General features: G+C 42.1%; 1 protein-coding gene across 37 annotated transcripts in view; it reads left to right on the top strand.

Annotated features, from left to right (window-relative positions):
• The window catches only part of CEP112 (centrosomal protein 112), a 406171-nt gene that overhangs the window by 62282 nt on the left and 316306 nt on the right, over positions 1 to 27583 (top strand). For 32 of the 37 annotated variants that reach the window (XM_057713718.1, XM_057713712.1, XM_057713720.1 and 29 more), the window contains 4 exons: positions 11996 to 12082; positions 14636 to 14735; positions 17244 to 17362; positions 23556 to 23699. In XM_057713718.1, coding sequence (XP_057569701.1) covers positions 11996 to 12082; positions 14636 to 14735; positions 17244 to 17362; positions 23556 to 23699 — 450 coding nt within the window. Of the gene's footprint in view, positions 1 to 4587; positions 5075 to 6562; positions 6674 to 11995; positions 12083 to 12116; positions 12129 to 14635; positions 14736 to 17243; positions 17363 to 23555; positions 23700 to 27583 lie in introns of those variants that run through there. The other 5 variants (XM_057713733.1, XM_057713734.1, XM_057713737.1 and 2 more) reach the window with 5 other exon arrangements.

Genomic DNA, 27583 nt, shown 5'->3' with positions numbered 1-27583 from the left:
TTTGGAGGTTCCTTAAAAAACTACAAATAGAACTACCATATGATCCAGTAATCCCACTTCTGGGCATATATCCAAAGAAAACCATAATCCCCAAAGAAACTTGTACCATACTGTTTATTGCAGCACTATTTACAATAGCCAGGACATGGAAGCAACCTAAATGCCCATCAACAAATGAATGGATACAGAAGATGTGGCATATATATACAATGGAATATTACTCAGCTATAAGAAGGGATGAGATGGAGCTATATTTCATGAGGTGGATAGAACTACAATCTGTCATACATAGTGAAGTAAGTCAGAAAGAGAAGGACAAATATTGTATGCTAACTCACATATACGGAATCTAAAAATGGTACTGATGAACTCAGTGACAAGAATAAGGATGCAGATACAGAGAATGGACTGGAGAACTCGAGGTATGGGAGGGGGCGGGGGGTGAAGGGGAAGCTCAGACGAAGCGAGAGAGTAGCACAGACATATATATACTACCAACTGTAAAATAGTCAGTGGGAAGTTGTTGTATAACAAAGGGAGTCCAACTCGAGGATGGAAGATGCCTTAGAGGACTGGGGCAGGGAGGGTGGTGGGGACTCGAGGAGGGGGAGTCAAGGAAGGGAGGGAATAGGGGGATATGTGTATAAAAACAGATGATTGAACCTGGTGTACCCCCCCCCAAAAAAAAAAAATAAATAAATAAATAAATAAATAAATAAATTATAAACAATAAAACATAAAAAAAAAGATTTCTGACACAGATTAAGACATTTGGAAAACCGTTGTCAATGAAAATGAAAGAAGGGACAACACAAGGAGGGGAGATCAGTTTTCAGAGAACAGATGGTGGGAAGGGCTCTTTTTGTGAAATAAAATAGAGTATTTCCTTTGAACTTCACCTTCACCCACACTGAATGTTCCCACTCATTGCCTAAAAAGGAATATTGCTTCTTTCTTACACGTAATGCCCATAAGGCATTTTTTCCTTTTGCAAATCTACTAGTTAAATGTAGAATTTAAATAAATCCAAGATGATGAAATCTACAGTCATTGACATAATAAATGAGAGAATTTATATTTTAAAACATTTCTTATGAATATAGCATTTGATACACGCAGTCTTACAAACTACAGAAAATAATTATACAAAGGAGAACCACCGTGAAGCGCGTGCAGGCAGGGCTGAGATCATTTTCAAGATGCCAGCAGCCTGCGGTCTGACTCTTCCCAGTACCACCTCGTCCGCCTCCCCTGGCAGTAACCACCATCCTGACTTCTCTGGTCATTTCCCTCCTGTGCTTTTAAAGTTGACTTTACCACCAATGCCTGTGTTCCTAAAAAGGAAAATATTTTTGCTTTAGTGGATTTTGAACTTCATTTAAATGGAAGTAAACTTTACATATTTTTTTGCTCAATAGTATGTGGGTGACATTTATCCTCATTACATCATTTACCTATAGTTGACTTTATTTGCATTACTTTCTAGTCAGTGAACCTGCCACAATTTCTTGCCATTTTGTCAAGGAATCTATTCTAATTTTTGACTTTTACAAACAATAACCCTGTGAACAATCTTGTACGTGTTTTGTGTTTCCTGACACATCCGTACAAGAGTTTTTCTAGGGCAGTGGTTCTCAGAGTGTGGGCCATGAACCCTGTGGTCCCCAAGACTCTTTCATGTCTGTGAGGTCAAAATTATTTTTGTAACGATTTTTAAATGTCATTTACTTTTTTACTGTATTGACATTTGTATTGATGTTGCCAGCACAATGCTGGGTAAAACTGTATCCTAACCCACATCAAGGCAGTGGCACCAAATTGTGCTGGTAAGCATATTCTTCACTGCCACAGGCCCACAGGGAAAAGATTACCAATCTTACTTAAGAATGTCCTCGATGACGCAAGTAGAAAATTATTAATTTTATTTAAACTTGTACCTCAAACATGCATCTTCTGGATAGCTGAGTGAAGAAATGGAACTATGTATAAAGAACTTATGGTGCATATCCAAGTGCACATCAGAGTACCAGAGGCAAAACCTTTGTGTGCTGTTTTTCAGTTATGAATTGAATAGCTGCTGTTTTGTGGAAAATCATTTTTATTTTAAAGAATGACGAACAAAATATGGTTATTCAGACGAGTATTGGCAGACATTTTCTCAAAAATGAACAAATTGAGCCTGTCACTTTAAGCAAAGCAACTGACCATATTTGCTGCTAGTGATAAAATTTGACCTTTAATACAAATTAGAATTTTGGCAACCTTGTATCAGTCACTGTGAGCCTGAAAACTTTCCAATACTAAGACTTTTTGGATGAGATGGGTGGTGATATTAACCAGTGTGAAGTTTTGATATTATGTAATGAAATTTTAAATATTTGGAAATCTCTATAACTCATTGAACTGATGTTTTCCAAATGAGTAATGGATGATGTTATAAAATCATGCATGGGTAAAAGAGCCATTCCAAGTTCAGGATAAACCAATAGAACTTAGTGTGACAGTATGAAAAGTTTCAGATTCTGTAATGCAAGTAACTTAAAAAACCTAGCACTTATGAGTGTTGTTTTACTTAGAAAGAATATCTACAGTTATTCAAAAAGGGTATTAAAATACTTCACTTTATAATTACTTATTTCTGTAAGGAAATATTTAAGGAAGAACTATATTCCAATATTACTCAGATTCTTTGAGATGGTAGAGTAGCAAGGAATACTTCTCAACTGCTTTTATGAGGCAGTCCTGACACAGTTAAAACCAAAAAGAACAATTTAAGAAAAAATCAAGTCCCCGTAAAAATAAAAATGTGACAACAAAGTTCATTGTCAGTACATTGAGAAAAGACTTTTATTTAATAAATGATGCTGGTATAAACTTTCATTTACTTGGAAGAAAGTAAAATTGGGTCCTCTCCTCTAAAAACAAAAATAAACAAAAACAAATTCTGGATGTACCTAAAACTTAACCCATAAATGCCCAGACAAAAATGTTTCAGAACAGCAAAATCCTTGACATCAGAAGATCTTTCTAACCTAAAAACCTATCCAAACCCAGCATGTATAGAAGAAATGATAGAAATATTTGAGTCAAGTGAAATAAAGACTTTGTAAGGTAAAAAAAATACAACAAACAAGATCAATAGAAAAATAATCGATTTGGGGAAAATATTTGAGACAGACTGTGTGTTAATGTATACAGCATACCAGGTTTTACTGACTGCCAGACAGAAGCGTCGATTAAAATTGTGAACGGGCATTTCATAGACGGCCAGGTTCATAAGGCCCAAAAACATGTGAAAAGGGGTAACACACAGCAGTTTTCAGAGTAGTAGTGAGATATCTCCTCTTCTCATGGAAATGTGAATTTGCCTCTACCTGTTAAGATATAGCCACCGTTGAATCACTGGCATGTCTTTTGAGAATCCACCCTGTAGAAATCAAAATTCATGTGTGTGGGACGCATATATGAGAATGTTTTGCAGTGTTGTTTGGAGAGGGAGAATATATTAAGGAGAATGGTTGATCAAATTTTGTTTTCTCCTCATTAAGGAATAGTTGGTAGCTATTTAAAAGAATGAATAAAAGCTATGGTAAGTGTTTATAGAGGGATTTCTATGAGATTTTGTTCAGAGAGAAAAGCAAGGTGTAGAAAAAAATGTATTTTTGTGTGAAACATTCATAATAAACATTATATATTGCTAATGGTATTTATTTATTTTTAAAAATAAATTTATTTATTTATTTATTTATTTATTGGTTGTGTTAGGTCTTCGTTACTGCACATGGGCTTTCTCTAGTTGTGGCGAGTGGGGGCTATTCTTCGTTTCGGTGTGTGGGCTTCTCATTGTGGTGGCTTCTCTTGTTGTGGAGCGTGGGCTCTAGGCGCATGGGCTTCGGTAGTTTTGGCTCACGGGCTCTAGAGCACAGGCTCAATAGTTGTGGTGCACGGGCTTAGCTGCTCCACGGCATGTGGAATCTTCCTGGCTCAGGGATCGAACCTGAATCCCCTGCATTGTCAGGCAGGTTCTTAACCACTGTGCCACCAGGGAAGCCCCAAGGCATAGCATTTAAAGAAGAGATTTTATTTAGCTCTCACACAGCAGTGCAGGGCACATGGGGAGTGCACGGCTCTATGATGTCATCAGGGACCCAGGCTGGCGGGGAACGTCGCCTTCCTCAGCACACAGCCTCAGTCTCTGCGTCTGAGGGCTCAGCTGCTCACCAACACTGTAGGTTTGAAGCATGACCCTTCAGAAAGAGAGTGGAGAGAAAGCCACTTCTAAACAAATGTCCATCAAATCTGCCCACATCATTTCTGTCCCATCGTCCCCCTAGACCATACTTATGTGTGGAGCAGCCACCTGCCCAGCCCAAGCTTGGTGGTGTTCAGGGGACCCCAGAGGAAGAAGAGGAGAATAAACGTCTGGGGACGCTCCTCATCTGTGCCGCACACGCCCTGCTGGTGTATGCATTTGCTCCTGTATATTTGTGTATGATTCTGTGAGCATGGCAGAAGATACGAAATCCGTATTCCACACCCCATGCAGGTGTCGATGTGGGAGGCTATGGGGAGGATAGGGAGAGATTCGAATAAAAAAAGGAAACGAACAGCAAAGAACACAGAGGAACCAACAAAATAAACAACAACTCAGTCTGTAATACGAGCATCTCTATGGTTCACGTGAATTATGTTCACGTATGATGTATGAACCCAATTTTAAAAATTAGAGAAAAGAAAATACCAGCACACACTCTGTATGTTTAAGTACCGCTTCTGCCCTTGATGTGATGAGTTCTGAGGAGACTGGAAAGTGCTGTTTGGGAAGATTTTGTACGTCTCTAAGCCCCAGCGGTGAGATGACAAGAGAAGGAGACACGTCGTTATCTGTACTGTGAGTGTAAATAAGCACAGTGAAGAACAGTTCGCATCATGAAATATTACAAACGAGCATTCTGAGAGTGGGATGCGCTGGAGACTTCACCAGGAAGAATCTGGATCACCGACACCATGATTTCCTCTGACAAGTAACTGATAGAATCCTCTAGAAAGATGATCATGGCAATTAGGTATCTTGGTAAGTAGAGTGATGATTATTCTATAAACCACTTCTTCTGTAATTTGCTGTGATGATTGTTGAGATGTAGAAGGTGTGACTAAGCAAACACATCATTCGTTTGTGTTTCTGGGAATGCTTTGGAAACCACTGGGCAGTAGAGATGGCTGACTTCGGTGGTGCTTTGACCCTGTGTGCCTTACAATTTAAGGCACATAGAATATTTCAATGGCTACATTTCATACATCACTGAAAACTTGCAGAGTTTGTAGTTATTCTCTGCATGAAAATGTCATGCTTTTTTGTACGTTTTGTTCCTTTTGACATGATTGAGGTAGTTGGTCAACATTAAAGCTTTGAAATAACATTAAAAGTTGTTCCTTGGTATTTTAAAGTGTGTAGTGATTCCTATCTAAGTAACTTTAATGCATTATTTTCCTTACAAACTCATTAAAGTTTATTATGCTATTTTATTTTGTCATTCTGCTAATTTCGGTTCAAATGTTAAACATAACTTGCATGTAGAAAACTGGTGATAGTAAAAGGTAGGATTCTGAATATGAAAACTGCTCCTCTGTAAGAGGGCGTGTTGACTATCTGAGTGAATAGATTGGTAAGTGTTCCTTTAACAAAAACTTTAATCCAAAATTTGTGAATATTCAGTTGAGCAAAAGAACACTGGTAACAGTCCTAAAATCTAATTAGCTCTACTGTAAGCAGGATATTTTTAAACGCAAGGAAATACTTTCACATGAGGTAAGTGAGCATGTTCATCAGCTCTCTTCATTTGGTAGGAATGTCCAACCTTAAGAGCTGTTCTTTGAAGTAAACACTTCAGAGAAGATGGGCCCCAGTGGATTTTGTAAATAAAATCTGTTAAGCTCTTTCTAAGTAGAAATTTCGGAAGTTCTCTTAAGAACAGCTTGTGGGAAAGCCCTGTTCAGGGCGAAGCTGTCCAATTTCAGTTCCGTTGCTTTCGCAGCGGGTTCTCCATAGAGTGGCTTGTCACACACTGCACTTACCCCACGGAGTCGTCACCACCTCGGATGGCTTTTACTTCTCTTTCTAGAAGTGCGTGGGTGAGCCCTGGGGTGGTTGCAGTCTTGTCTGAGTGGACCCTCCGTTCACATCGCCTGGGGACTTGGTCCGGTGCGGCGAGGCTTTCCTCTTGCCTTTATCCCAGGGATTCTCACCATCAAATGCTTTTGATGGGGGCAGATGGCCCAGAGGGGTGTGTCGGTTCCAAAACAAACCTCTCTGACATTAGAGGCTTGATACCGAGATGAGAACAAGTCTACAAGGGCTTCAAATGTGGGACGGCGGGCACTCCCTTTTCTTACCCACCACTGCACGCAGTGCTTCTAGGCTCACGTGCCTCCTGGCTCCCTCTGCCTTAGCCCGACACTGGGGAGTCTATGATTGAGGACTGGTTATTCCTTTGCCTTGCTGTCTTGGTTCAGTAGGCTACGGGTTCTGGCTGGGCTTCGCTGCTGTGCCCGTGCAGAGAGCCAGACCGACAGTGGGGGACGCCAGGCGACTGACGGCGCTGCCCATTTTTTAATCCCCGAGAGAGGTTCCTTCGCACGTTCTAGCCCATTCGACAGCTGTGGATAGTGGGAGGTGAGTTTGGTACTAGTTACTCCATTACAGCCTGAAATAGATCTCCGCTCTTCTTTAGTTTGAAAGTGATAGCATATATTCTGAGCCCAATTAAGGCAAACTTAAATGTTGTTTGGATTCAGTTACTTGGAGGTCACACAAATTAGAAGTGTTATAGTGAGTCTTTCAATTTCAGCCTTTTATGTTAAACTAAACTAAGCAAGGGTATTGAGTGTCTTTTCCATACACCTGTGGGTATGTGTAAAGAGGCACACACGTTTGGCTGTCTAGTTCATAGTTACCTCTATACCCTGTATCATGTATCACCTTTATCTACTGTACCAGCTAGATTGTTTCCATGTTGTAATCCTTATGGTTTATCGTGAATCCTGCCCTAGAGTGTAGGGCAGAGAGGTAGAGCTTTTCTGTGGTGTCAAGGTAAAGGGAAGAGATACTCCTTTTAAATTAAAAAAAAATTTTAAGGATGTCCGTAGAGAAACTTCCTTTATCATACTCCCTTGTGATGACTTAGTGTTCACTATCTTAACCAAGTTGTTAAATAACCAAGGTGTGAAACCTTACTCTGGCAATATTGGGACAAACTAGCCTCGCAATCAGATGGAATGGAAAGGACGCAGCATCACTTTCGTGAGTTTAATAAGTTGAATCATGAGGAAATGTGAGACAAATCCAACATCAGACAGATACTCGGTAACTGGCTGTACTGTCCAGAAATGTCAAGGTCAGGAAATACAAGACAGGCTTTTTCCGGTTCATGGAGAGGCGTTGACTTGACAGCCAATGGCAGTGTGTCTGCCTGGGTCAGGAAGAAAATAGCTATCAATGCCATCACTGTGATAACTGATAAACCTTGACTATAGACTGTACATCAGATCATATTATTGTGTTGATATTACATTTCCTGATTTTGATGACTGCTGCAGTTGTAAAAGACAGTCTTTGTTTTAAGGAAATATACACTGAAGTCTTTAGGGATGATGTCTCTGACTTTCTCACCAATGGTTCAGAGAACAATGTGTATTATATAAATGTTGCTATAGATATAAAATCAGAAAGCAAGTGAGCAAAATGTAAATGGTGAATCTGGCTGAAGAGTGTACGGGAGCTCCTTGTGCTGTTACTACAACTTTCCTTTAAGTTTGTTGCTGTATCAAAGTAAAAAGGTAAGCCTGAAGACTAGAATTTAGATCGCTCTCTTTGGTTACAAGAACAGAGATTCATGACGCTCCCTGAAGTGAACAGGAGTACAGAAATTCTTCCGAACCAACTCTGCCTGGTTTCGTGGAGGCCCTGCCGCTGCTCGCTTCCTGTGCAGAGGCTGGCGGCTGCTCATCTTTGCTGCTCTGTGTATCCGCTCTGCTTCTTCCCGCGTGCTGGACCCACCCGCATTCTCGTGGGCGCTGCCCCTCTGGACCTGGGGTTGTTCCCCAGGGGAGCTGGCTGGCCGAGAGGGGAGTCTGAACGATCCTTCTCCAGCTGGTGGATGGCTGAGGCAGGCGGCAGGCGGCAGGCGTCTACTCCTAACCCGGTCAACCGAGACTGAGGTGCAGCGGGTGGGGGTCGCCGTGGCCACACAGTCACGTGGCGTTCAAGGCTCGACCTCGGAGGGTGAGGGCCTGGCCCTTCTCTTAAAGGTGCTCTGGGAAGATATAGCAGTGAACTGTGTCTCTGGGCTCTGCCCAGCTTTCTCATGTTGTGTTTTGAGTCTTATTCCTTTGCAATAGACCCCAAAATGCTTCTGTTGAGGATCTTCAAGTGGACTTAGATCACCCAGCCCCCTTTTTGCTAAAATGATGAAGAATTATCAAGTGACTTAGAAGCAAGAGATTAGCAACATTCAGAATTTTTTCCTTTTGCATAGTAAATGGACGACTGCCTCCCTCTCTACCACTCATAACACTTTTTATTTTTTTCTTTCAGTTTTATTGAGATATAACTGACACACAGCACCGTATGAGCTTAAGGCGTACAGCACAATGATGTGACTTACACACATCAAGCAGTGAGGGCCACAATAAGCTTAATGGACATCCATCATCTCATGTACAGAGAAAATTAAATAAATAGAAAAATTTGTTTTCCTTGTGTGAGAATTCTTAGGGTTTCCTCTACCAGCAGCTGTCACAGACAGCATGCAGCAGTGCTGGTTGTATTTCCATGCTGCCTGTTACATCCCTGGCACCTGTTTATCTTTTTTTTTTTTAAGAACTTTTATTGAGATACAGTTAACAGATAATAAACTGCATATATTTAGAGGGTACAATTTGGTATCCCAACTCCCAATTCATTCCCCCCCAACCCTCCCCACCTTCCCCTCTTGGTGTCCATATGTTTGTTCTCTACATCTGTGTCTCTATTTCTGCCTTGCAAACCAGTTGATTTGTACCATTTTTCTATATTCCGCATGTATGTGTTAATATACGGTATTTGTTTTTCTCTTTCTGACTCACTTCACTCTGTATGACGGTCTCTAGGTCCATCCTTGTCTCTAGAAATGTCCCAGTTTCATTGCTTTTTACAGCTGAGTAATATTCCATTGTATATATGTACCACATCTTCTTTATCCATTCATCTGTTGATGGACTTTTAGGTTGCTTCCATGTCCTGGCTATTGTAAATAGTGCTGCAGTGAACATTGGGGTGCATGTGTCTTTTTGAATTATGGTGTTCTCTGGGTATATGCCCAGTAGTGGGATTGCTGGGTCATATGGTAACTCTATTTTTAGTTTTGCAAGGAACCTCCATACTGTTCTCCATAGTGGCTGTATCAATTTACATTGCCACCAGCAGTGCAAGAGCGTTCCTTTTTCTCCACACCCTCTCCAGCATTTACTGTTTGTCGATTTTCTGATGATGCCCATTCTAACTGGTGTGAGGTGATACCTCATTGTTGTTTTGATTTGCATTTCTCTAATAATTAGTGACGTTGAGCAGCTTTTCATGTGCCTCTTGGCCATCCGTATGTCGTCTTTGGAGAAATACCTATTTAGGTCTTCTGCCCATTTTTTGATTGGGTTGTTTGTTTTTTTGATTGGGTTGTGTTTTTTTTTTGATATTGAGTTGGCTGAAGTGTTTATATATTTTGGAGATTACTCCTTTGTCTGTTGATTCGTTTGCAAATATTTTCTCCCATTCTGAGGGTTGTCTTTTCGTCTTGCTTATAGTTTCCTTTACTGTGCAGAAGCTTTGAAGTTTCATTAGGTCCCACTTATTTATGTTTTTATTTCCATTATTCTAGGGGGTGGATCAAAAAAGATCTTGCTGTGATTTATGTCGAAGAGTGTTCTTCCTATGTTTTCCTCTAGGAGCTTTATAGTGTCTGGCCTTACATTTAGGTTTTTAATCCATTTTGAGTTTATTTTTGTGTATGGTGTTAAGGAGTGTTCTAATTTCATTCTTTTACATGTAGCTGTCCAGTTTTCCCAGCACCACTTATTGAAGAGACTGCCTTTTCTCCATTGTATATCCTTGCCTCCTTTGTCATAGATTACTTGACCGTAGTTTATCTCTGGGCTCTCTGTCCTGCTCCATTGATCTATATTCCTGTTTTTGCCTGGCACCTATTTATCTTATAACTGGAAGTTTCTACCTTTTAACCCCCTTCATCCAAGCCTCCCTATCCCCACTCTCCACCTCTGGTAACCAAAAATCTGATCTCTTTTTCTATGAGTTTGTTTGTGTTTGAAGTATAATTGACCCACAACACGGTGTTACTTCCTGGTATGCAGCACAGTGATTTGATATTTATATACATTTCAAAATCATCACCACGACAAGTCTAGTTGCCATCTGTCCGCATACAGAAATATTACATAACTCTTGACTGTATTCCCCACATGTATTTCATACCTTTGACTCACGTGTTAGTAACTGGAATTTTGTCCCCCTTAATCTCCCGTACCTATTTCTTTCCTCCCTGGACCTCCTCCCCTCTGGCCACCTGTGTGTTCTCTGTAGAAGTGACTCTGTCTCTGTTTTGTCATGTGTGTTCATTTGTTTTGGTTTTTAGATTCCACATATAGGTGAGATCACATGGTATCTGTTTTTCTCTGACTTATTTCACTTAGCATAATACCCTCTAGGTCCATCCATGTTGTGGCAAATGCCATGAATTTGTGTTATGTTAGCTTTTGTTTGTAAAATTTTAAAATTTCATTTTGATATATTGATTTGATTATGCACATTTATCTTTAGTTCAGATTCATTATTTATTTGAAACAGTAATTGAAAAATATGAAGTATATTCCAAAAATTTTCAAGAAAGTGTTTTGACAGTACATTTCTAATATTTCAAAAGCAAAATTTCTTGAAAGTCGTAGACTAATATTTTTTGCACGTGTGCTCTGCACCAAGCATGGTGCTGCGTTTGGTTACTTAAATGATGCCATTGAATGTAACTTTCACAACTCATTGAAGTGAGATAATGGTCCTTAACTATTAGAAGAGGAAATAGAATCTCACAATGATGACTTGCCCAGAGTTACCGTAGTTAATGTCTAGTGGGATGAGAATTAGAGTTAAAAATGAGGTTGGTCAGACACCAATGTGCATATTCTTTTAAACAGGAAGCAGTCAGGTGGTCAAACACTTTCACATCTAAAACAATCACTTTTCTGTTGTTCTTCTTAGAAGCTGCCACTGCTGTCCTTCCAGCCTGAGGTGCACTCATTATCAGCAGGTGTCAGTTCCATTCCTGCGGGCTTTGCTCAGAGCACCCGTCTGGGCAAAGGAGGGTGCGGAGGGTGGGAGCTGTTGATGGGTGCTGGGAAGGAGATCCGTCACTGCCCTGTGGCGGTCGGGGCCTGCGATTCCAGGAGGGAGAGCTGGAAAATCTGTGCGTCATCAGTGATGTGCTGTATGGACGTTCGTTCCCACGTTGTTACATTTAAGTATATGGGTAAATAAGGGCATTTAAAAATGAGTACACAGATATGAGAAAGGAAAAAAGGAAAAAGTTGAATAGAGACGTGCTCAACTGAAAAGTAATAAACAAAGGCTAAAATACCAAGTGGATTAGCAGAATATCACTTTACGATGACTGGTTTTGGGGATGGAGTGGGTTGGGGCTCACGGAGGAATCTGTGTTCAGTAGTTTCACTTCTTTCTGTCAAGTGAGGTTTATTCAAAAGACTTTTAATTAGCGTGGAAGTAATCAAAGAATATCACCAACGTACTGTTGTGTGTTCTGTGATTGCTGGACCAGTGGCTATAACGTAAAAGTGCAAAGTGATGCTCTCTTTTATACCAAAAGTTATTTTAATTGTGTGTTTTTGCCAAAGGGAAAAGTAAATTAATAACACCTTTAAAATATTTTCCTTGTAGTTGGACATGAGGACAAGAATGATGGAAGCTAAATATCACGAAGAGAAACTGACACTGCAGCAGAAGCATGATGCTGACGTTCAGAAGGTGGGGTGTGTGCAGCGTGTCGTCCCGTCAACACGGAGCATGCTAAGTATTCTAGGCCTTGGACCCTCCGTCCACCCACCCACTTGTTTACGTATTTATGAGAGACTCCCTAATAAATGGGTTGTGCTAAACTAATATCTTAGCAAAAGTTGATCTTTAAACTTCATTTGCTAAGCAAATGTATTTATGTTAATCCTTACAGTTTACATAGCATTTTAGTTCTTTATTTACTGTTGGAAGGCTGGCCGTCTTATAGTCCTTTACGTTCTGTCATTACCTTTCATAAGGGCTGAAATAAGACCTCAACTGTAATACTAGAGTTTGTTTTGGTCTAACATTCTCTCAGTTTACTGGCAATTAAAATTTCCTTTTTATTTTATTTAATTAATTAATTAATTAATTTATCTTTGGCCGCAAATCACGGCACGTGGGATCTTAGTTCCCTGACCAGGGGTCGAACCCATGCCCCCTGCATTGGAAGTGTGGAGTCTTAACCACTGGACCAGCAGGGAAGTCCCTAAAATTTCCTTTTTAATTTAAAAAGAAACTCTTGGATTTAGTTCTCTTTAGTATAGACTGCGTGCATTGTAATGCTAGCACTGCCAAAGTAGGCTATTTTTTTTCAGTAGCTCATTGGGATTTATGCCTTCCAGTGTTTCAGTTTGTCCTTTTAAGTATAATTTTTCTTCTTAATGGGCACAGCAAAAGTCACCAATTTATAATTATTGTACATTGAATTTGAATTTATAACAATATTTTAGTATTGGTTTTTAAAATGTAGTGACATATAATGTGTAATTTTAGTATATAATTTATGAAATTTTAACTCGTGAAAATTGATCCAAATAAAAGCTTGGCATTGTCTGTTCCAAAGCTAAGCCTGTGACTCTGCTTCTCAGAGTGAAGTGATGGAGTTGGAGGCAGGGAATGGAGGCCACCACATCATGCACCTGTGCTTTCTTAAAGCTGAACATATACTAGTCTTAGGTCAGGTGCATGTTTGGTTCACCTTCTTTCAAAGCAATAAGACAGGAACCACTGACTGAAAATTAGAAAGAGAAAAAATATTGAATCCTTTTCCTTCTCCTTTCCTCTTTTCCATTCAAATTTTAAAGGCAAATATTACTTTCTGCTCTTACTAGTATTTTACCTTAGTTTAAATGGTTCAAGAAAAATAGTTCTCTATCATAAATATGTTAGAGATTCAGTAATATAATTTCAATGCAGCATATGTCCAAATGAAATAGAACATATTGATGTATAAAATATTGATGTATAAGATAAATAAATATAGAAATATATTTGGAAAAATCATGGTAATAGAGTTTGAATAGGTTTCTTGGTATGTCTGTTACAAAGCTGTATTCTAAGGAAAACATTTAATAATAGAATCCTTTCCAGGAATTTCTCTTTTAAAATTCTGCATGAAAAAGCAATGCAACTAGCTTGAAGTGCCAGGTAAAATATAAGTAAAACCCTTGACCTCATGCCACATTTGGAAAGTATGTTCATCAGTTTGTTGCCTGTGTGGCATTCTCTAAGTGTTAGGAGTTGGGAAGGGATGAGGTTGAGAGTGGTTTATCTGTTTGCGTACATTCTTTTCCTTTTCTGCTTCTTTATGGACATTGGGCTCAAACTAGCTCCTTTTTTTATGTACCGCTCATTCTTAGAGGTGGGACTAAAACAATGAAAGGTAAAGTAAAATGCTGGTAATAAAAGCACTAAGAAAAAGTTGGTTAGACATTGGTGAATAACCTTTTTTAAAAGTACACCTCAACCATAAGAAAAGTGGACATTCATACTTCTGCCCCAGTTTGGTTTTCTTTTCTCCCTTTAGTTAGCACATTTTTTTTTTTTCTGCTTGCTAACTTTCCTATGCTTTGGTTATTCTGTAGTTTTGTTTGTTTGTTTTTGCATGTAGATGTATTTAGAAATATATAATCATAATTGTTTTATTAAATGATGCATTTAAAAACTTCTGAGAATATAAATGAATGATGTGAAATATTCATGCAATTTTGGACATATTTTGAGCTGACTTTTTTGATTCCCAGAACTAAATATAAAAGAAGCCTATTACATCGCCTGTCCCCATGTGTCTGGGAATTCTTGTTATTGTGCATGAAAGTGATAGAAGGGCGCTAGTGGGAGGGTTCAGGGCTGTGGGCGTTTGCAGATGTTCTATCCCAGTGTGGTGGGGGAGGTGGGTGGTACTGTATCACATGTCAAGTTCCTGACGGCTTCTCTCTGCTACTTAGTGATGGCATCATCTCTGAATTATATTTTAGAGAATCACCTAATTTATCATTTGCAGTCTTCTTAAGAATTGGTACATGAAAATTCAAATCAGATAACATATTTCTTTCAATAACCAGTTATTCTAGTGTAGTTAATACTTTGTCAATGCACTAAAGTATAATTTTTACATCTTTTTTGGGAAGCCATTTATGGGATTAGGTGAGAGAGACTTGCAAAAATATTGTGCTATTTAAAAAAAAATTATGTGTTCCATACATAAAACAGTATACTAAAATATTTTAAATTCATTTGCAGATTTTAGAAAGAAAGAATAATGAAATAGAAGAAATGAAAACTTTATACAAAAAGAAACAAAATGAAACAGAGGAGACTACCAGAAAACTTGAAAAGAAAGGTGATGTTGTATTGTTACATAAATCTTTTAATAACATTTCCATTTTATTTTAGTGCTTGTATAAAGTAAAATTATTTCTGACCTTTTTTAGTATGAAAAGGGAATGTTTATGTGGATTTCCATCAGTCTATGTGTTGATATGAGCTTCCACATGACTTAAGAAAAACTCTGTGTGTGTGTGTGTGTGTGTGTGTGTGTGTGTGTGTGTGTGGTAGCAATGGTGGTTGGTTTGGTTACAGATTTGGAAGAGTGTGACTGTTATTCCTTCTTAATCCTCTCCCTCTTCAGTGGGCTGGAGCTGCCATAGGTCAGTCATGGAATTAGAACTTGCTGTCTTTCACAAGGAAATCTAGAGAAATTACTCCTTTTGGTCTAATAAAATTCATTCCAAGAAGTATCTACTTTATGCCCTGTAGTGTATGCTAGCCTTGTGACTGACAGAACAAACATGTAAAGTATTCCCCATTTACAGCTCCCCCATGAAGGAGGAGAAGGCATGCAGTCAAGTGTTAAATTGACCATGACTATAGGTCAAAACATTGAAGTGCACCAGACAGTCGTTAGGGAGAGTGTTGAAATGTTCTGTAGGACTGGATTCGCTGAGCGAGGAGTTCCAGGTACGGACCTAGGAATGCGGACATTGCTCAGTTGTGGGAAGGGCGCTGCAAAACCGTCTGTCTGGAGTGGGGATCCTGTGCATTAAGAGAGAGATTGAAAAGGTTAAGGGAGGTGACTTGGCGTGACCTCAGCATGACCTTGAATTTCAGATTTAGAAGTTTCAGGTTTCTCCCATGGTTGAGGGGGAGTCAGAGAAGATTTCATATTTTGGGTGGAGTAGCCTGGTAGCATGGTGCGGCCACTCCCTGTCTGCTCCGCTAGGCAGAGGCAGAGTGGAGTGAGTGAGAGTGCGCGCGTGAGCGCCACCCACTCACTGGGAAACGTGGTCCCTAATCCCAGCTCTGCCCTTCAGCATGGCATCAGCAAGTCTCTGTGCCTTGGCCTACTCGTCATACAACCATGCCATTAATAAGCCATGTATGTAGAGTCCCTGCAGCGCCAGGATGTTATGCTTCCGTGCTTCTTCAGTTTCGTGTGCAAGGTCACGAGGACCCAGAATGTCTGAATGACGGCAATGGGGGTCGTGAGAATGGAGCCGAAGAAGAAATTCTGAAGGTTCGGTGATGATAACATATGAGGAAAGTGGAGAGGTTTTCTCTGAGCCACTTCAAATATCAGTGGCTACAAAAATATTTTAAATTTATTTCTAGGTTTTTGTTTTTCATCCTGATTCAAACTAGGCAGTTTAAACACGTCTAAGTTTTAAAAATATTATTGCTTAAGGTTTTTTGACTTGCAAACAGGTCTTAGCTGTAATTTTGGAATTGTGAACTAAAATGTTGTAGATGCTAAAGACTAGTACCAGGTTAACTTGGATTCTTCTTCTCACCGTATTTGTTGCACACTTGAAATGTAAGAGGGAAAGACATTTCTATGTAAATGTTTATGAAAACTTTGCTATCTTGACGTAAGTGAATGAAAACATATTCAGCAGGCTAAGAAAATATTACATTCAAGCAAATACACAGCTGAATTGATTTTGCCATCCAGAGAACATGAATATATTAAACAAATTTTCACTTGAATCAATGACAGTTTAAATCATTTTTAGAAAGAAGATAGAAATTTAAATAATTTACCAGGGAAATCTTTTGTCTAATTTCAAGGGCGTTTTGCTTTAGCCGCATGGACTTTGCAGCCGTGCGGCAGGGCTGGCTCCTCTGTCCGTGTCCTCGGGGCCCGCGCCGCTCTGTGCTCTGCGCTCTGTGCACAGAAAGCTGAAATCGCTTTCTCCTCAGGGAATAAGCAAGCAGACTACTATCACACATGATGTGATACGCGATTCAATGGAGGGATCTGTGCGGTTCCCTTCTGCCCCTGCAAGAGGAGGAGGGCGGGTGAGGGCTGGAAAGGAGGTGCCCTGGATGGAGGCCGAGGACACGGTGTCTCAGCAGGAAGGCAGGGGCTCCGGGCACATGTGCTTGGTTCAGGCGGCGTGGCCTCAGGGACCTGCAGAGAGGCTGGGACGTGTACGAGTTTAGCGATATGGAAGTGGCTAGCGATGCGGCCAGAAGGCAGTCAGACCCCCGAGGAGCTGTCTTCCCTGACGGGGGAGGGGAGCTGCGGGATGATTTAAGTCTGGGGGCGACATCGCAGGGTCTGCCCTGTGGGAAGGCCTCTTTACAGCCGCAGAGGACCCACTGGAGGGAGTGAGACCGGGGCCAGCACCCTGTTAACATCATCTGGGGGGTGAGTAACAGGGGATTCCATTGAGGCCGTGGGGTTGGGAATGGGGGAAAGAGAGGAAAGAGTGGGAGCTGTTTTAGGGGAGAGAACCAAGCAGACATGGAGGAAAAGGGATTCATCTGTCAACAGGTGCCCTGTGTTTTTATCATCGAACTCATGTGGCAGATAGAATTGGTTTAACTATGTTTTCATCATTTTTGACAGTTCAGACCCTCATACGTGAATGTCAAGTTATCAGAGAGACCAAAGATAACCAGATTGCAGAGTTAAAAAAGATATGTGAACAAAGTACAGAATCTCTGAATAATGATTGGGAAAAAAAGGTAAGCTACATAAAGTAAAATAGTTATGGAAAAATATAAAGGGTTATACTTTAACGTAACATAATTATTAAAATAATGGGTGTTCACAAAATATACAAAGTTGAAAAAAGAAAAATAACAATATTCTAGACTATCTAGAAATATCTGTTCATGTTTTGGTATATTTTTTCTGGAAGTTTAATGGTTTATAAAGTAGTCTTCATTTAGGAAAGTTACTTTTAAAAATTCTTGAATTTAAGGTTCTGAATTTTTTTGCCAGAGCCAATAAATTTTAAGCAAAATTAGTAGGGATGTAACAGTAGGATAATTTTTGGAGGTTAAACTGATCAAATTTGGATGTAGGCCCTGGATCATTTCTTTTCTGAAATCTCAGATAACACACTGTTTGTGGTATAAATTTGTTTTTGATGTGAAGAAAATCAGTAGTGGATGACTTATTCTTGGAGGAGCATTTAATTACGAAAAATATTTTCACAGAATTTAGCAGTGCAAGATCCATGTAAAAACACTCATTATGAGCGAGTCTTGTGTAGCACATGCAGCCCTTTCAGTAGCCGTCAGTTGAAATCACAGCAGGTACGTGAGAGGTGTGAAGTATGTGACTTCTGCTGACGAGTTCCGCCATGAAGGTCTTCAGTTGGCTCCTCCTACTGACAGTCTCCCGCTGAGTGTGGGCTCAGTCTGTCTCCCTGCGAACTCTGATGCCTCCCAGGCAGGCACGTGTCTCACGTGTCCCGGCCACGGCAGCTTCAGTGCTGGCCCGGGAAGGGCCCAGGTTCAGAGGGCAGACCAGCTCTTCTCTAGTGTTGTTTCCATTTGTGTGGTTTTCTCTTCTCTATGAACGTGGCGTATGTTTCTGCCTGCGGCAGGTACGTCATGTTCATGGGAGGCCCCTGGCCTCCCTTTGTCAGAATTCCTGAGTTCGAATTTCCCAGTTTAGATTGTCGGGTGTTTGCAGAGAAGAGTCTTCTGCCTTCCACCCCGCACAAGGGTACAACTTATTCTTTCAGCTGGACCCGCCGCTCTGCCTTGCAGTCACACAGTAATGGGTGGATGTGAGACACTGCAAACGTGGTCAAAGGTGTCTTTGTGAAGTACAGTTGCATGTAAATCTGGGCAGAGATGGATGCCTGGTGTAAGCGGGGTAGGCTCCAAAAGGGAAGAAGCAGAGGATAGACGTCCGTTGTGATTTATGCAGTCGTGCACTCAGAGAATGCCTGTGCCGCCGAGGTGAGGTGAGGTGAGGTGAGGTGACGTGTGTGTGTGTGTGTGTGTGTGTGTGTGTGTGTGTGTGTGAACGTCCTCATAGAAATCTCCATCCTGCGCCTCTCACTTTAAGGTTCAGGCATCCAACTACCTAGTTAACATCTCTCCTTTTTAGCTTTCTTGGAGTTATCCTATGATTGACCCAGCAATGGCATTCCTACCTCCATACCCAAGAGGAACGACATGGGTCTGCACAAAAAGTTATACATGAATGTTCATAGCAGTATTATTCATGTAGAAACCAAAACGTGGACACCAGCTGCTGAATGGGCACATAACATGCAGTATGTTCAGGCAGTGGAATGTTGCTGGGCCGTGGGAAGGGATGGAGGGCTGGTGCAGGAGGAGAGAAAAGCCAGGTATAAGACTCCATGTACAGTGAGTGTCCAGAACAGGCAGATCTATAGAGACCAGAGACGAGCAAACGGCAGCTGAGGGGCACAGGCGTTCTTTCGGGTGATGAAGCTGACGTTAGTGACTGCCGTGCGAATTCCCTAAAACCACTGAACGGCTTGATTTAAGTTGGGGGTCTGTGTGCTGTGTGAGTAGAGCTGCTAATGTTAGTAAAGCTGCTGAGGCAAGTAGACCCTCCTTGATCTGAACTCCCTCCCTCTCCCCCGCGCCACGTCCTCCTTCGTTGCTGCACAGCCTCCTCTCCAGGGTCCCCTTCTTCCCCGTTCCTGGTGGCACTGTATCTGCTCTGCTGCTCAGAGACCCTTCCGTGCCTCACCTCTCACGTCTACACCCTCACACCCTGTTCTGTGTGCTGGGGTGTTCACATCGTCCCTCCCCGGGGCCTGGAGAGCACGTCTCTCGCCTGTCGCTGTACGTGGACCCGCGACACAGCTACGCTGACGGCCTTTCTAACACGCAGACCTGGTTTCCTTGCCACCTTGGTCCCCCCCAGTCCCCAGGCCCTTAGAGCTACGAGGCTCTGCAGGGCTGAGACGCTGGTGCCGCGTGAATCCTCATCCTGGTCACCGTCCTGCCCCCCTTCGTCCACTTTTCTGCTGGTCCTGCATGGCGGGGCCAGTCATCCGACTGCAGCTTGCTGGTTTCCACCTGTGGGCCTTTTAGAAAGCTGAGTTACGACGCACACACCATAAAACTCGCCCTCCTAACGTGTGCAGCTGAGTGGTTTCCAGTCTGCTCACGAGGGTCTGCTGCCATCACCGCTGCACAGTTTCCAGGCATTTTGGTCGGCCCGGAAGGTGCCTGTACCCGTTAGCAGGCTCTGCCCACGTTCCCCTCCCCCACCCTCGGCAACCGCTAAGCCAGGTTCTATCTCTAGTTTTGCCCGTGAAATCATACAATCTGTGGCACTTTATTACTGGCTTATTTCACTTACCATATGTCTTTAAGGTTCCTCCATGTATGGCGTGATCAGGAGCTCAGTCAGTATGACGGTCGAATAACATTCCGTTGTACTGATGCACCAGGTGCCCCAGCTGGTGGACGTCTGAGGTGATTCCACTTGTTGGATAATAGTGCCTTTATGAAAATTTATGTGCTGGTTTTTGTGTGGACCTGTGTTTTCATTTGTCTTGGCTGTTGAAGGGGGAAAAACACTGCCTGCGTTTTCCTGTACTCACTCCCTCATAGCACTTCTGACGCCAGATGTGTGGGTTTTGCACACATCAAGCAATTCTCTCTGATGCCAGTTGGAGGTCCTATAATTCAATTACATTATGACACTATTTCCCTAGAATTGGCATCAGAGTCCACAGGTTAAGGGCTGAGTCCCACAAGAGAGCTCCCGCTTGGACATCAGTGGCAGGTGCAGGGGGTTGCCTGCGCTTCTGACCAGCAGCTGTGAACAGCAGTTCCCACCACCCACCGGGGTTCCATAATTTGCTGGAATGGCTCACGGACCATAGGGAAGCACTCACTGACGTTTACCGTGCTACCATCGTACTGTAAGGGGTATAACAGGCTGCAGGGGAACAGCCGGCTGAAGAGATGCACAGGGTGAGGTCTGTGGGAGGAGCCTAGAGCTTCCCGCCCACCCGGCACACACCACTCTCCCCGCACCTGTGTTCACCCACCTGGGGGCTCTCTGAACACTGTACTTTTGGGATTTTTATGGAGGCTTTATTATGCAGGCATGATTGGCCGTAAACGTAACCTTCAGCCCCCCTCCCCTTCCTGGATGATGGGGGCGGGGGCTGAAAGTTCCAGGCTTCTGATCATGGCTTGGTCTTTCGGGTGACCAGCCCCCATCCTGAAGCTACCCAGGAGCCCACCTTGTAACAAGGAGTCACCTCCTTGTAACAAAAGACAGCCCTGTCACCCAGGAAATCCCAAGGGATTTAGGATCTCGCTGCCAGGAATGGGGGGCAGAGACATATATATATATGTATATGGGTCTATATATATATATATATATATATATATAGTTTCTGTTATTTCACAGGTGTATACTTAGGAGTGGACTTTCTGGGTTATGTGCTAATTCTGTGTTTAACATTTCAAGGAATTCCCATACTGCTTTCCAAAGGGGCTACACCAGTAACCTGTGGGCTTTTATGGTACCTTTTCTTCTATTTGGAGAGATTCCTGGTTCCTCTGGGCCTCCTCTGGCGTGAGGCACCTGCATGGTCAAATGTCCAGGCTAAAGACCAATCTGTAGGATGCTGAGAGGGCCTTTGCATCCCCTGTACCCATGGCCAAACCCTGGCTAAAACATCTCCTTGGGGTTTTACAGATCCCCTATTCTCAGGGCCATGGTGGCATCCTATGGCTTAGCAACGTTTGTGCTTTAGGACATGCCTAATAACATTTGCTGCTTAAACAGTTTATCCCTCAGGGGAATGTTTGCCCTTTAAAGGCTCCAAGGCCGAGTGACCCGGACTCCAGTTCATTGCTGGGCTTGGGGAAGCTCTCAGTGACGCATTTGCCTGGCTTGTGGCGGATGCTAAGACAGTGTGTTGGACGAGTACAGTCAGAGGGCCATCTGCAGTTGGTTGAGTCCATGCGTGTGAAACCTACGGGCATGGAGGGCCGACAGTGTTCTCTGGACGACACCGTTTTATATGAGGGACTTGAGCCCCGAGGACGGTCCTGGAGCAGATACTGAGGGCTGACTGAGCACAAGACCAGTCATCTCCAGTTGGACTATTAGACCAAGGACACCTGTTTCATCCTCAGATGACCAGCCGAGGTATAGCATGCTTGTCCGCGCTAGTGTGCTGCTTACCTGTGGTCTCTGCTGTAAACTCCCGGGTGAGCTTCAGGGACTCAGACTGACTTACAGACATGCCCGTGGCGTCACAGCCACAAGGCCATGGTGGAGCCCCGAGAAGGCCCTCTGCACTCACAGCCCAGCGTACAGCAGGGGTTTGCATTCAGTCGGTGTGTGCCGAGGGGCGTTTGGGAGGCCGCACGCACGAAGGAAGCAGCACAGCACGAGGAAACCCGAGGTTCTAAGAGTCACCGCGCACGTCTGTCGGCAGCTACAAAGCAGCACTGAGACGCGGGCGCTGCGGGCTCAGCTGCACTCTCGTTCCAGCCCAGTGACTGACTTGTGAATACCAGACATCACACCAGTTTAAAACACATACTTTGGCAAAAAAATACAAATATAACATATCAAAGATTTGGGAGACCACTTACAACAGTCAAAATTGCATTTGTTAAGTTTGTGAAACCCCGGGATCTTCTGTGCGGCTGTTACTGAACCGTCCCTGCTCTTCCTGTTCAGCCAGAAACCAAAGGGAGTTCCTGGGAGCCTTCCCACTGAGAGCACAGGAGGCCTGCCTTCTCCTCTCGTCTCCACGTCTCTCAGGACTTTCCCTGTCCCGCCAGTGTCCTCCGGTCAAGTGAGGCCCCTGTGGCTGTGTCATACCCTTGTCTGTCTCTCCTACTCATGAGTGGGAAATGGAATGTATCTTTGGGACTGTTTTGGGCTCCTGCCCATCCCCAACCTTGAAGGAACCTGGGGTCGGATGCAGGGGAGAGGAATTAGATTCCGAATTCCCTCCCATTAAAATAGGTGAACAAATGCCCACAAGGCTGGGAGCACAGGTGTTCAACTCCCTTTGGAACCTGTCCTTTGGACTTTGGTTTCCTTACCTCACTTACATCAATATTTTAGAGCTTCGTCCATTTAAACATGTATACATAATCTTCATAAAAAGAGACCAGTATGCATGAGGACGTAGAGTTCTCCCTAGAGAACTCTCTCTGATTTATAAATGCCATTTTTGTGTCCACTTTTGTATAGGTTATGGAATGGATAAATATAGTCTCTTGTTGGGGGTTAGGGTGAAGGATAAAGCATTTTTAACGTTACTCTTGTGCCAAATTTCATGCAAATAAGATGAAAATACAGACAGTGAGATAATATTCCTAATCAATAGCCATATTATAAATGCCTCTGTTTTCTGATTTCCTGCTAGTTCTTCTGTCATGCAGCAGACACATTGCATCATCTGTCTGATTTATTTACTGCTTCTACCTGAGGTGGATAATTTCCTTTAATATTTGTTTATCCATTAAAATTTTCAGTTCAGGAAAATAAAAAGTTGTTTCTTAATCATTCTTTTTACGTGATATCTTTACTTTGAGTGTTTATTTATGAGTTTTATATCTTTTGTTGTTCAGGTCACCATATAAATACAGAAATATAAGAAAACATTTTTTTCTGAATTGCAAAACAGTCTATTCTTTTTTTATTTTTACTTTTAAATTAAAAAAAAATTTTAAGCTCTTTATTGGAATATAATTGCTTTACACTCTTGTACCAGTCTTTGAGGTACAGCAAAGTCAATCAGCTGCCTTTATACACATATCCCCATATTCCCTGCCTCCTGCGACTTCCCCCCACCCTCCCCGTCCTGGCCCTCTAAAGCATCACCCATCATCGAGTTGATCTCCAGTCTCTTCTGTAATAGTAGTGAAAGAGTCAATTTTTGATTTCACCGTGTAGCTCCATGATGCTGTGGCAGAGATGGAAAAGGAAAAATTTGAACTGCAAAAGCGGCACACTGAAAATATTCAAGAGTTGCTTGAGGACACAAATGTGCGTCTGAACAAAATGGAGGGCGACTACGTGGCACAGACGCTGGCCACGGTGAGTCTTTTCTTTTTTCCTCTTCTTGTCGTGTTTATAGGCTGCCCTCTTCACCTCCATGTCCCCACGCTTCCAGGCTGTGTGCAGTGCATAGATAAGTGTGTTCTAGAGTTGAAAGAAAACACCTCACCTTGCCCTCGACACAGGTGACGGTGGACGGCCTCTGGAATTTGCTGTGGGATTTCACTCTGGATTGTTTGATGCCAGTGTTTTTTTTTTTTAAACCTCCAGAAGCCTTTACAAATCTTTCTTGTTTTTTCACTGACTTGCAACCTAGAGATAATTTCTTTCCTCCCTTCCTTCCTTCCTTCCTTCCTTCCTTCCTTTCTCTTTCTTTTTCTTTCTCTCTCTTCCTTCCTTCCCTCCTTTCTTTCTTTTTCTTTCTTCCCTCCTTCCTTCCTTCCTTCCTTCCTTCCTTCCTTCCTTCCTTCCTTCCTTTTCTTTCAATTTCTTTCTCTTCCTTCATTCCTTCTCTTTTTCTTTCTTCCTTTCCCTTTCTTTTTCTTTTCTTTCTCTATTTCTTTCTTTCTTTCTCTCTTTCTGTTTTATTTATTTGTTTCAGTCTTTTTAACTGAAGAATTGACTGTTTTTCTGAAGATATTTAATGCTAGTGTGAAGACAGTCAAATTGGGAGGTAGGGGTAATGTGAGCAGTTGAAGACAGGTTTTCTTAGTAGATTTATCTTGACTGAGGAACCAGACACAGATATCACATGGGCAGACCCCCAAAGTCCCCTTCCTAAAGGCTGTAGAAGGAGGGTGCCACAGTGCACAGCAGGGAGGCAGTAACTTTCCCCAAGAGAAGATGGGAGACCCTCTAGAGCCCCGTCAGTAGGCACTGCTTGCAGAGGGTAGATTTCTTCACTTCAGCATTCGATGCCAGAACAGTGGAGCAGCGCTAAGATAAATGTGAGAAAAGGCGTGGCTTAAGATGGTTTTCAAGGAAAGGACACACGCAGTTTCAAACATCAGCAAATATCTTTGATTTTTGTATGTGTTAAATATCACTTCTGTGTCTTTAGGTGTGAGTATTTGGGTATTATTTGAGCCCTTTAAATCTGTGTTTTTCATGAGATTTTGATTTTTGTTTTTTTTTTGGCTGCATTGGGTCTTCATTGCTGCACGCGGGCTTTCTCTAGTTGGGGCGAGTGGGGAGCTACTCTTCCTTGCAGTGTGCAGTGCGGAGGCTTCTCATTGCAGTGGCTTCTCTTGTTGTGGAGCATGGGCTCTAGGCGCACGGGCTTCAATAGTTGTGGCATGTGGGCTCAACAGTTGTGGCTCGCGGGCTCTAGAGCACAGACTCAATAGCTGTGGCGCTCGAGCTTAGTTGCTCCGTGGCATGTGGGATCTTCCCAGACCAGGGCTCAAATCCGTGTCCCCTGCATTGGCAGGCGGATTCTTAACCACTGTGCCACCAGGGAAGTCCCAATTCTGAAAAATTTGTTTACATTATTTCTTCAAAACGATCTGTCCTTTCTTCTCCTTTGGTCTTATTTTATGTTTTCTATCTCCTTGTATTTTCTTCCTATCCTCTGCTCCTAGGGTAGTTTCCCATTCTGATCTTACTCTTACCAATTAATTTTTTAGTAGATTTCCTTCTGTTGTATTTATTTTATTGTTTCTAATTGTATCTATTACATCTTTATTTCAATTATTTTTTTCATATCCAATATTTTAATTTGGTTTTTCTTTTTCCCTTCCTATTCCTCCTTTTTCTTCTGCAGCAATTTCTTGTTTTTCATGTTGTTAATCTATTCTTTATCTTCTGAAATATACTTATTAGGCTTATTTAAAGTTCTTGGTTCAACTGTTTAATTATTTGCCTTCAGAATATTATATATTACATATTCCTACATCATATATGTATTATAAATTATAGCTGCTATATGTTATGATATTTTTATATACACATATTGCTGGCTTTCTTTCATAGTTGTCTGAAGGTGTCTAGTTATTTTGTACTGTGAGCTCATGCCCTTTGGGTTTATCTGTTATTCTGAGGTGTATTGGAGAAAAGCTGGAGCCCAGATCCTTGGGTGGATCAGTTATACTTTAAGTAGCGAGGAGGGGGTGGCCTCAGGGCAGAGAGCCTCGGAAAGCATGGGACCACTGTTGGACTCTCCTTGTCAACTTCCCATTTGTAACACACAAACCTCTTTAAGCCTAAGAAAAATGCAATGTTGGACAGAGGGTGTCTCCCTAGATTGTAGCGTATCAGCCCTCAAGCTTTGGGGGAGAGATGAGCTTTTGATAAAGGAAGGTCTTATTTTTGTTGTGGGCTAAATTGTGTCCTCCTCCAAATTCAAATGTTGAAGTCCTACCTCCTTAGTACCTCAAAATGTGACTGTATTTGGCAGGTCTTTAAAGAGGTAACTAAATAAAAATCATATATCTGATAAGGGATTGACATCCAGAATATATAAGGAATTCCTACAACTCCACAACAACAAAAAACCAAACAGCCCAATCATAAAAAGAGCACAGAACTTGAATATGCATTTCTCCAAAGATGAGGTACGATGGCCAGTGAGCACATGGGAAGATGCTAACTAGCATCATCGGTCTCCAGGGAAATGCAGAGGGCAGCCGCCGCTGTGAGATGCCACCTTGTACCCATTAGGAAGGCTGTTGTCAAAAACACAAGAGCAGGGCCTTCCCTTGTGGCGCAGTGGTTAAGAATCCACCTGCCAATGCAGGGGACGCGGGTTCGAGCCCTGGTCTGGGAAGATCCCATATGCCGCGGAGCAACTAAGTCTGTGTGCCACAACTACGGAGCCCACGTGCTGCAACTACTGAAGCTCGCACCCCTAGAGCCCACCACACTGAGAAGCCCATGAATTGCAATGAAGACCCAATGCAGCCATAAATAAGTAAGTAAGTAAAACAAAAACAAAACAAAAAAAACAGACAGGAACAGGCAGCATGGACGGGGCCCTGGGAGCAAAAAGGAGACTGGTAGGAACATTCGTCAGGGGGCAAATCCGGGAAATCCTTGTAGATTATTGTAACTAATCCTTTTTAAAGTGTACGACTCTGAATTTTTGGTATATGTGTAATGGATTGAGCACATGAAAGTGGTTCCATCTGACTATTATTTTTAAAGACTCTGTCTTGCTCTGTGCGGAGAACAAACTGTGGGCGGCCGAGCATGGGAGCCGGGAGACCAATCCAGGTGCTGGTGTCGTAGGTCCAGGCAGGAGAGGGGGGTCGTGGCTGGTGTCCTTCGAGAGCTGAAACTGTCAAGTGCCGCAGCTGTTCCCTGGGACGGGGACGCCTGAAAGTGGATCATGTTCACTAGGGGGAAATCAAGTACTTACCTTCTGGATAATCAGCATAACGATGGTGTTCAAAGCCATAGACAAAAACCAAATTCATGTCTGAAATAATTCTCATCCTCTCAACATCCTAAATGTTCACAAACCTAAATGAATATAGCCAGTAATTTTAGGATTGAAATTTGTGAAACACATTGATTGCCTGAAGTGTTTACTGCATTGTTACGTTTCACTAAATAACATTAAGACAGTAATAGCTTTCACAGTGCAATTTTTTAAAGCACTTTTATTGAGATACAATTGACATACAATAAACTCCATATATTTAAGGTGTACAATTTGATATTTTTTTCTTATTAGTAATGTACATTAGTAATGTATATATGGCAGTCCCAATCTCCCAGTTCATCATTTTAATTTTTATAAATTTGGGATGTAAAGTGATACTTTGGGGCCAAGAGGTTACTGTCAGAGAAACTTCATTCTGTTTTTAATGAAAGTTGAATTTAAAAATTAGCATTCAGACCTTGTCATTAGGTAACAGTAAATACAGAGAAAAATGGACAGAGTCTGTCAGTAGGGTTGAATTTAAGAATCATCAAAACTAGAC

This window comes from Hippopotamus amphibius, chromosome 17 (genome assembly GCF_030028045.1).
Source record: "Hippopotamus amphibius kiboko isolate mHipAmp2 chromosome 17, mHipAmp2.hap2, whole genome shotgun sequence".
In the NCBI taxonomy this organism is placed as follows: Eukaryota; Metazoa; Chordata; class Mammalia; order Artiodactyla; family Hippopotamidae; genus Hippopotamus; species Hippopotamus amphibius.
This window is presented reverse-complemented; position numbering and strand designations above follow the sequence as displayed.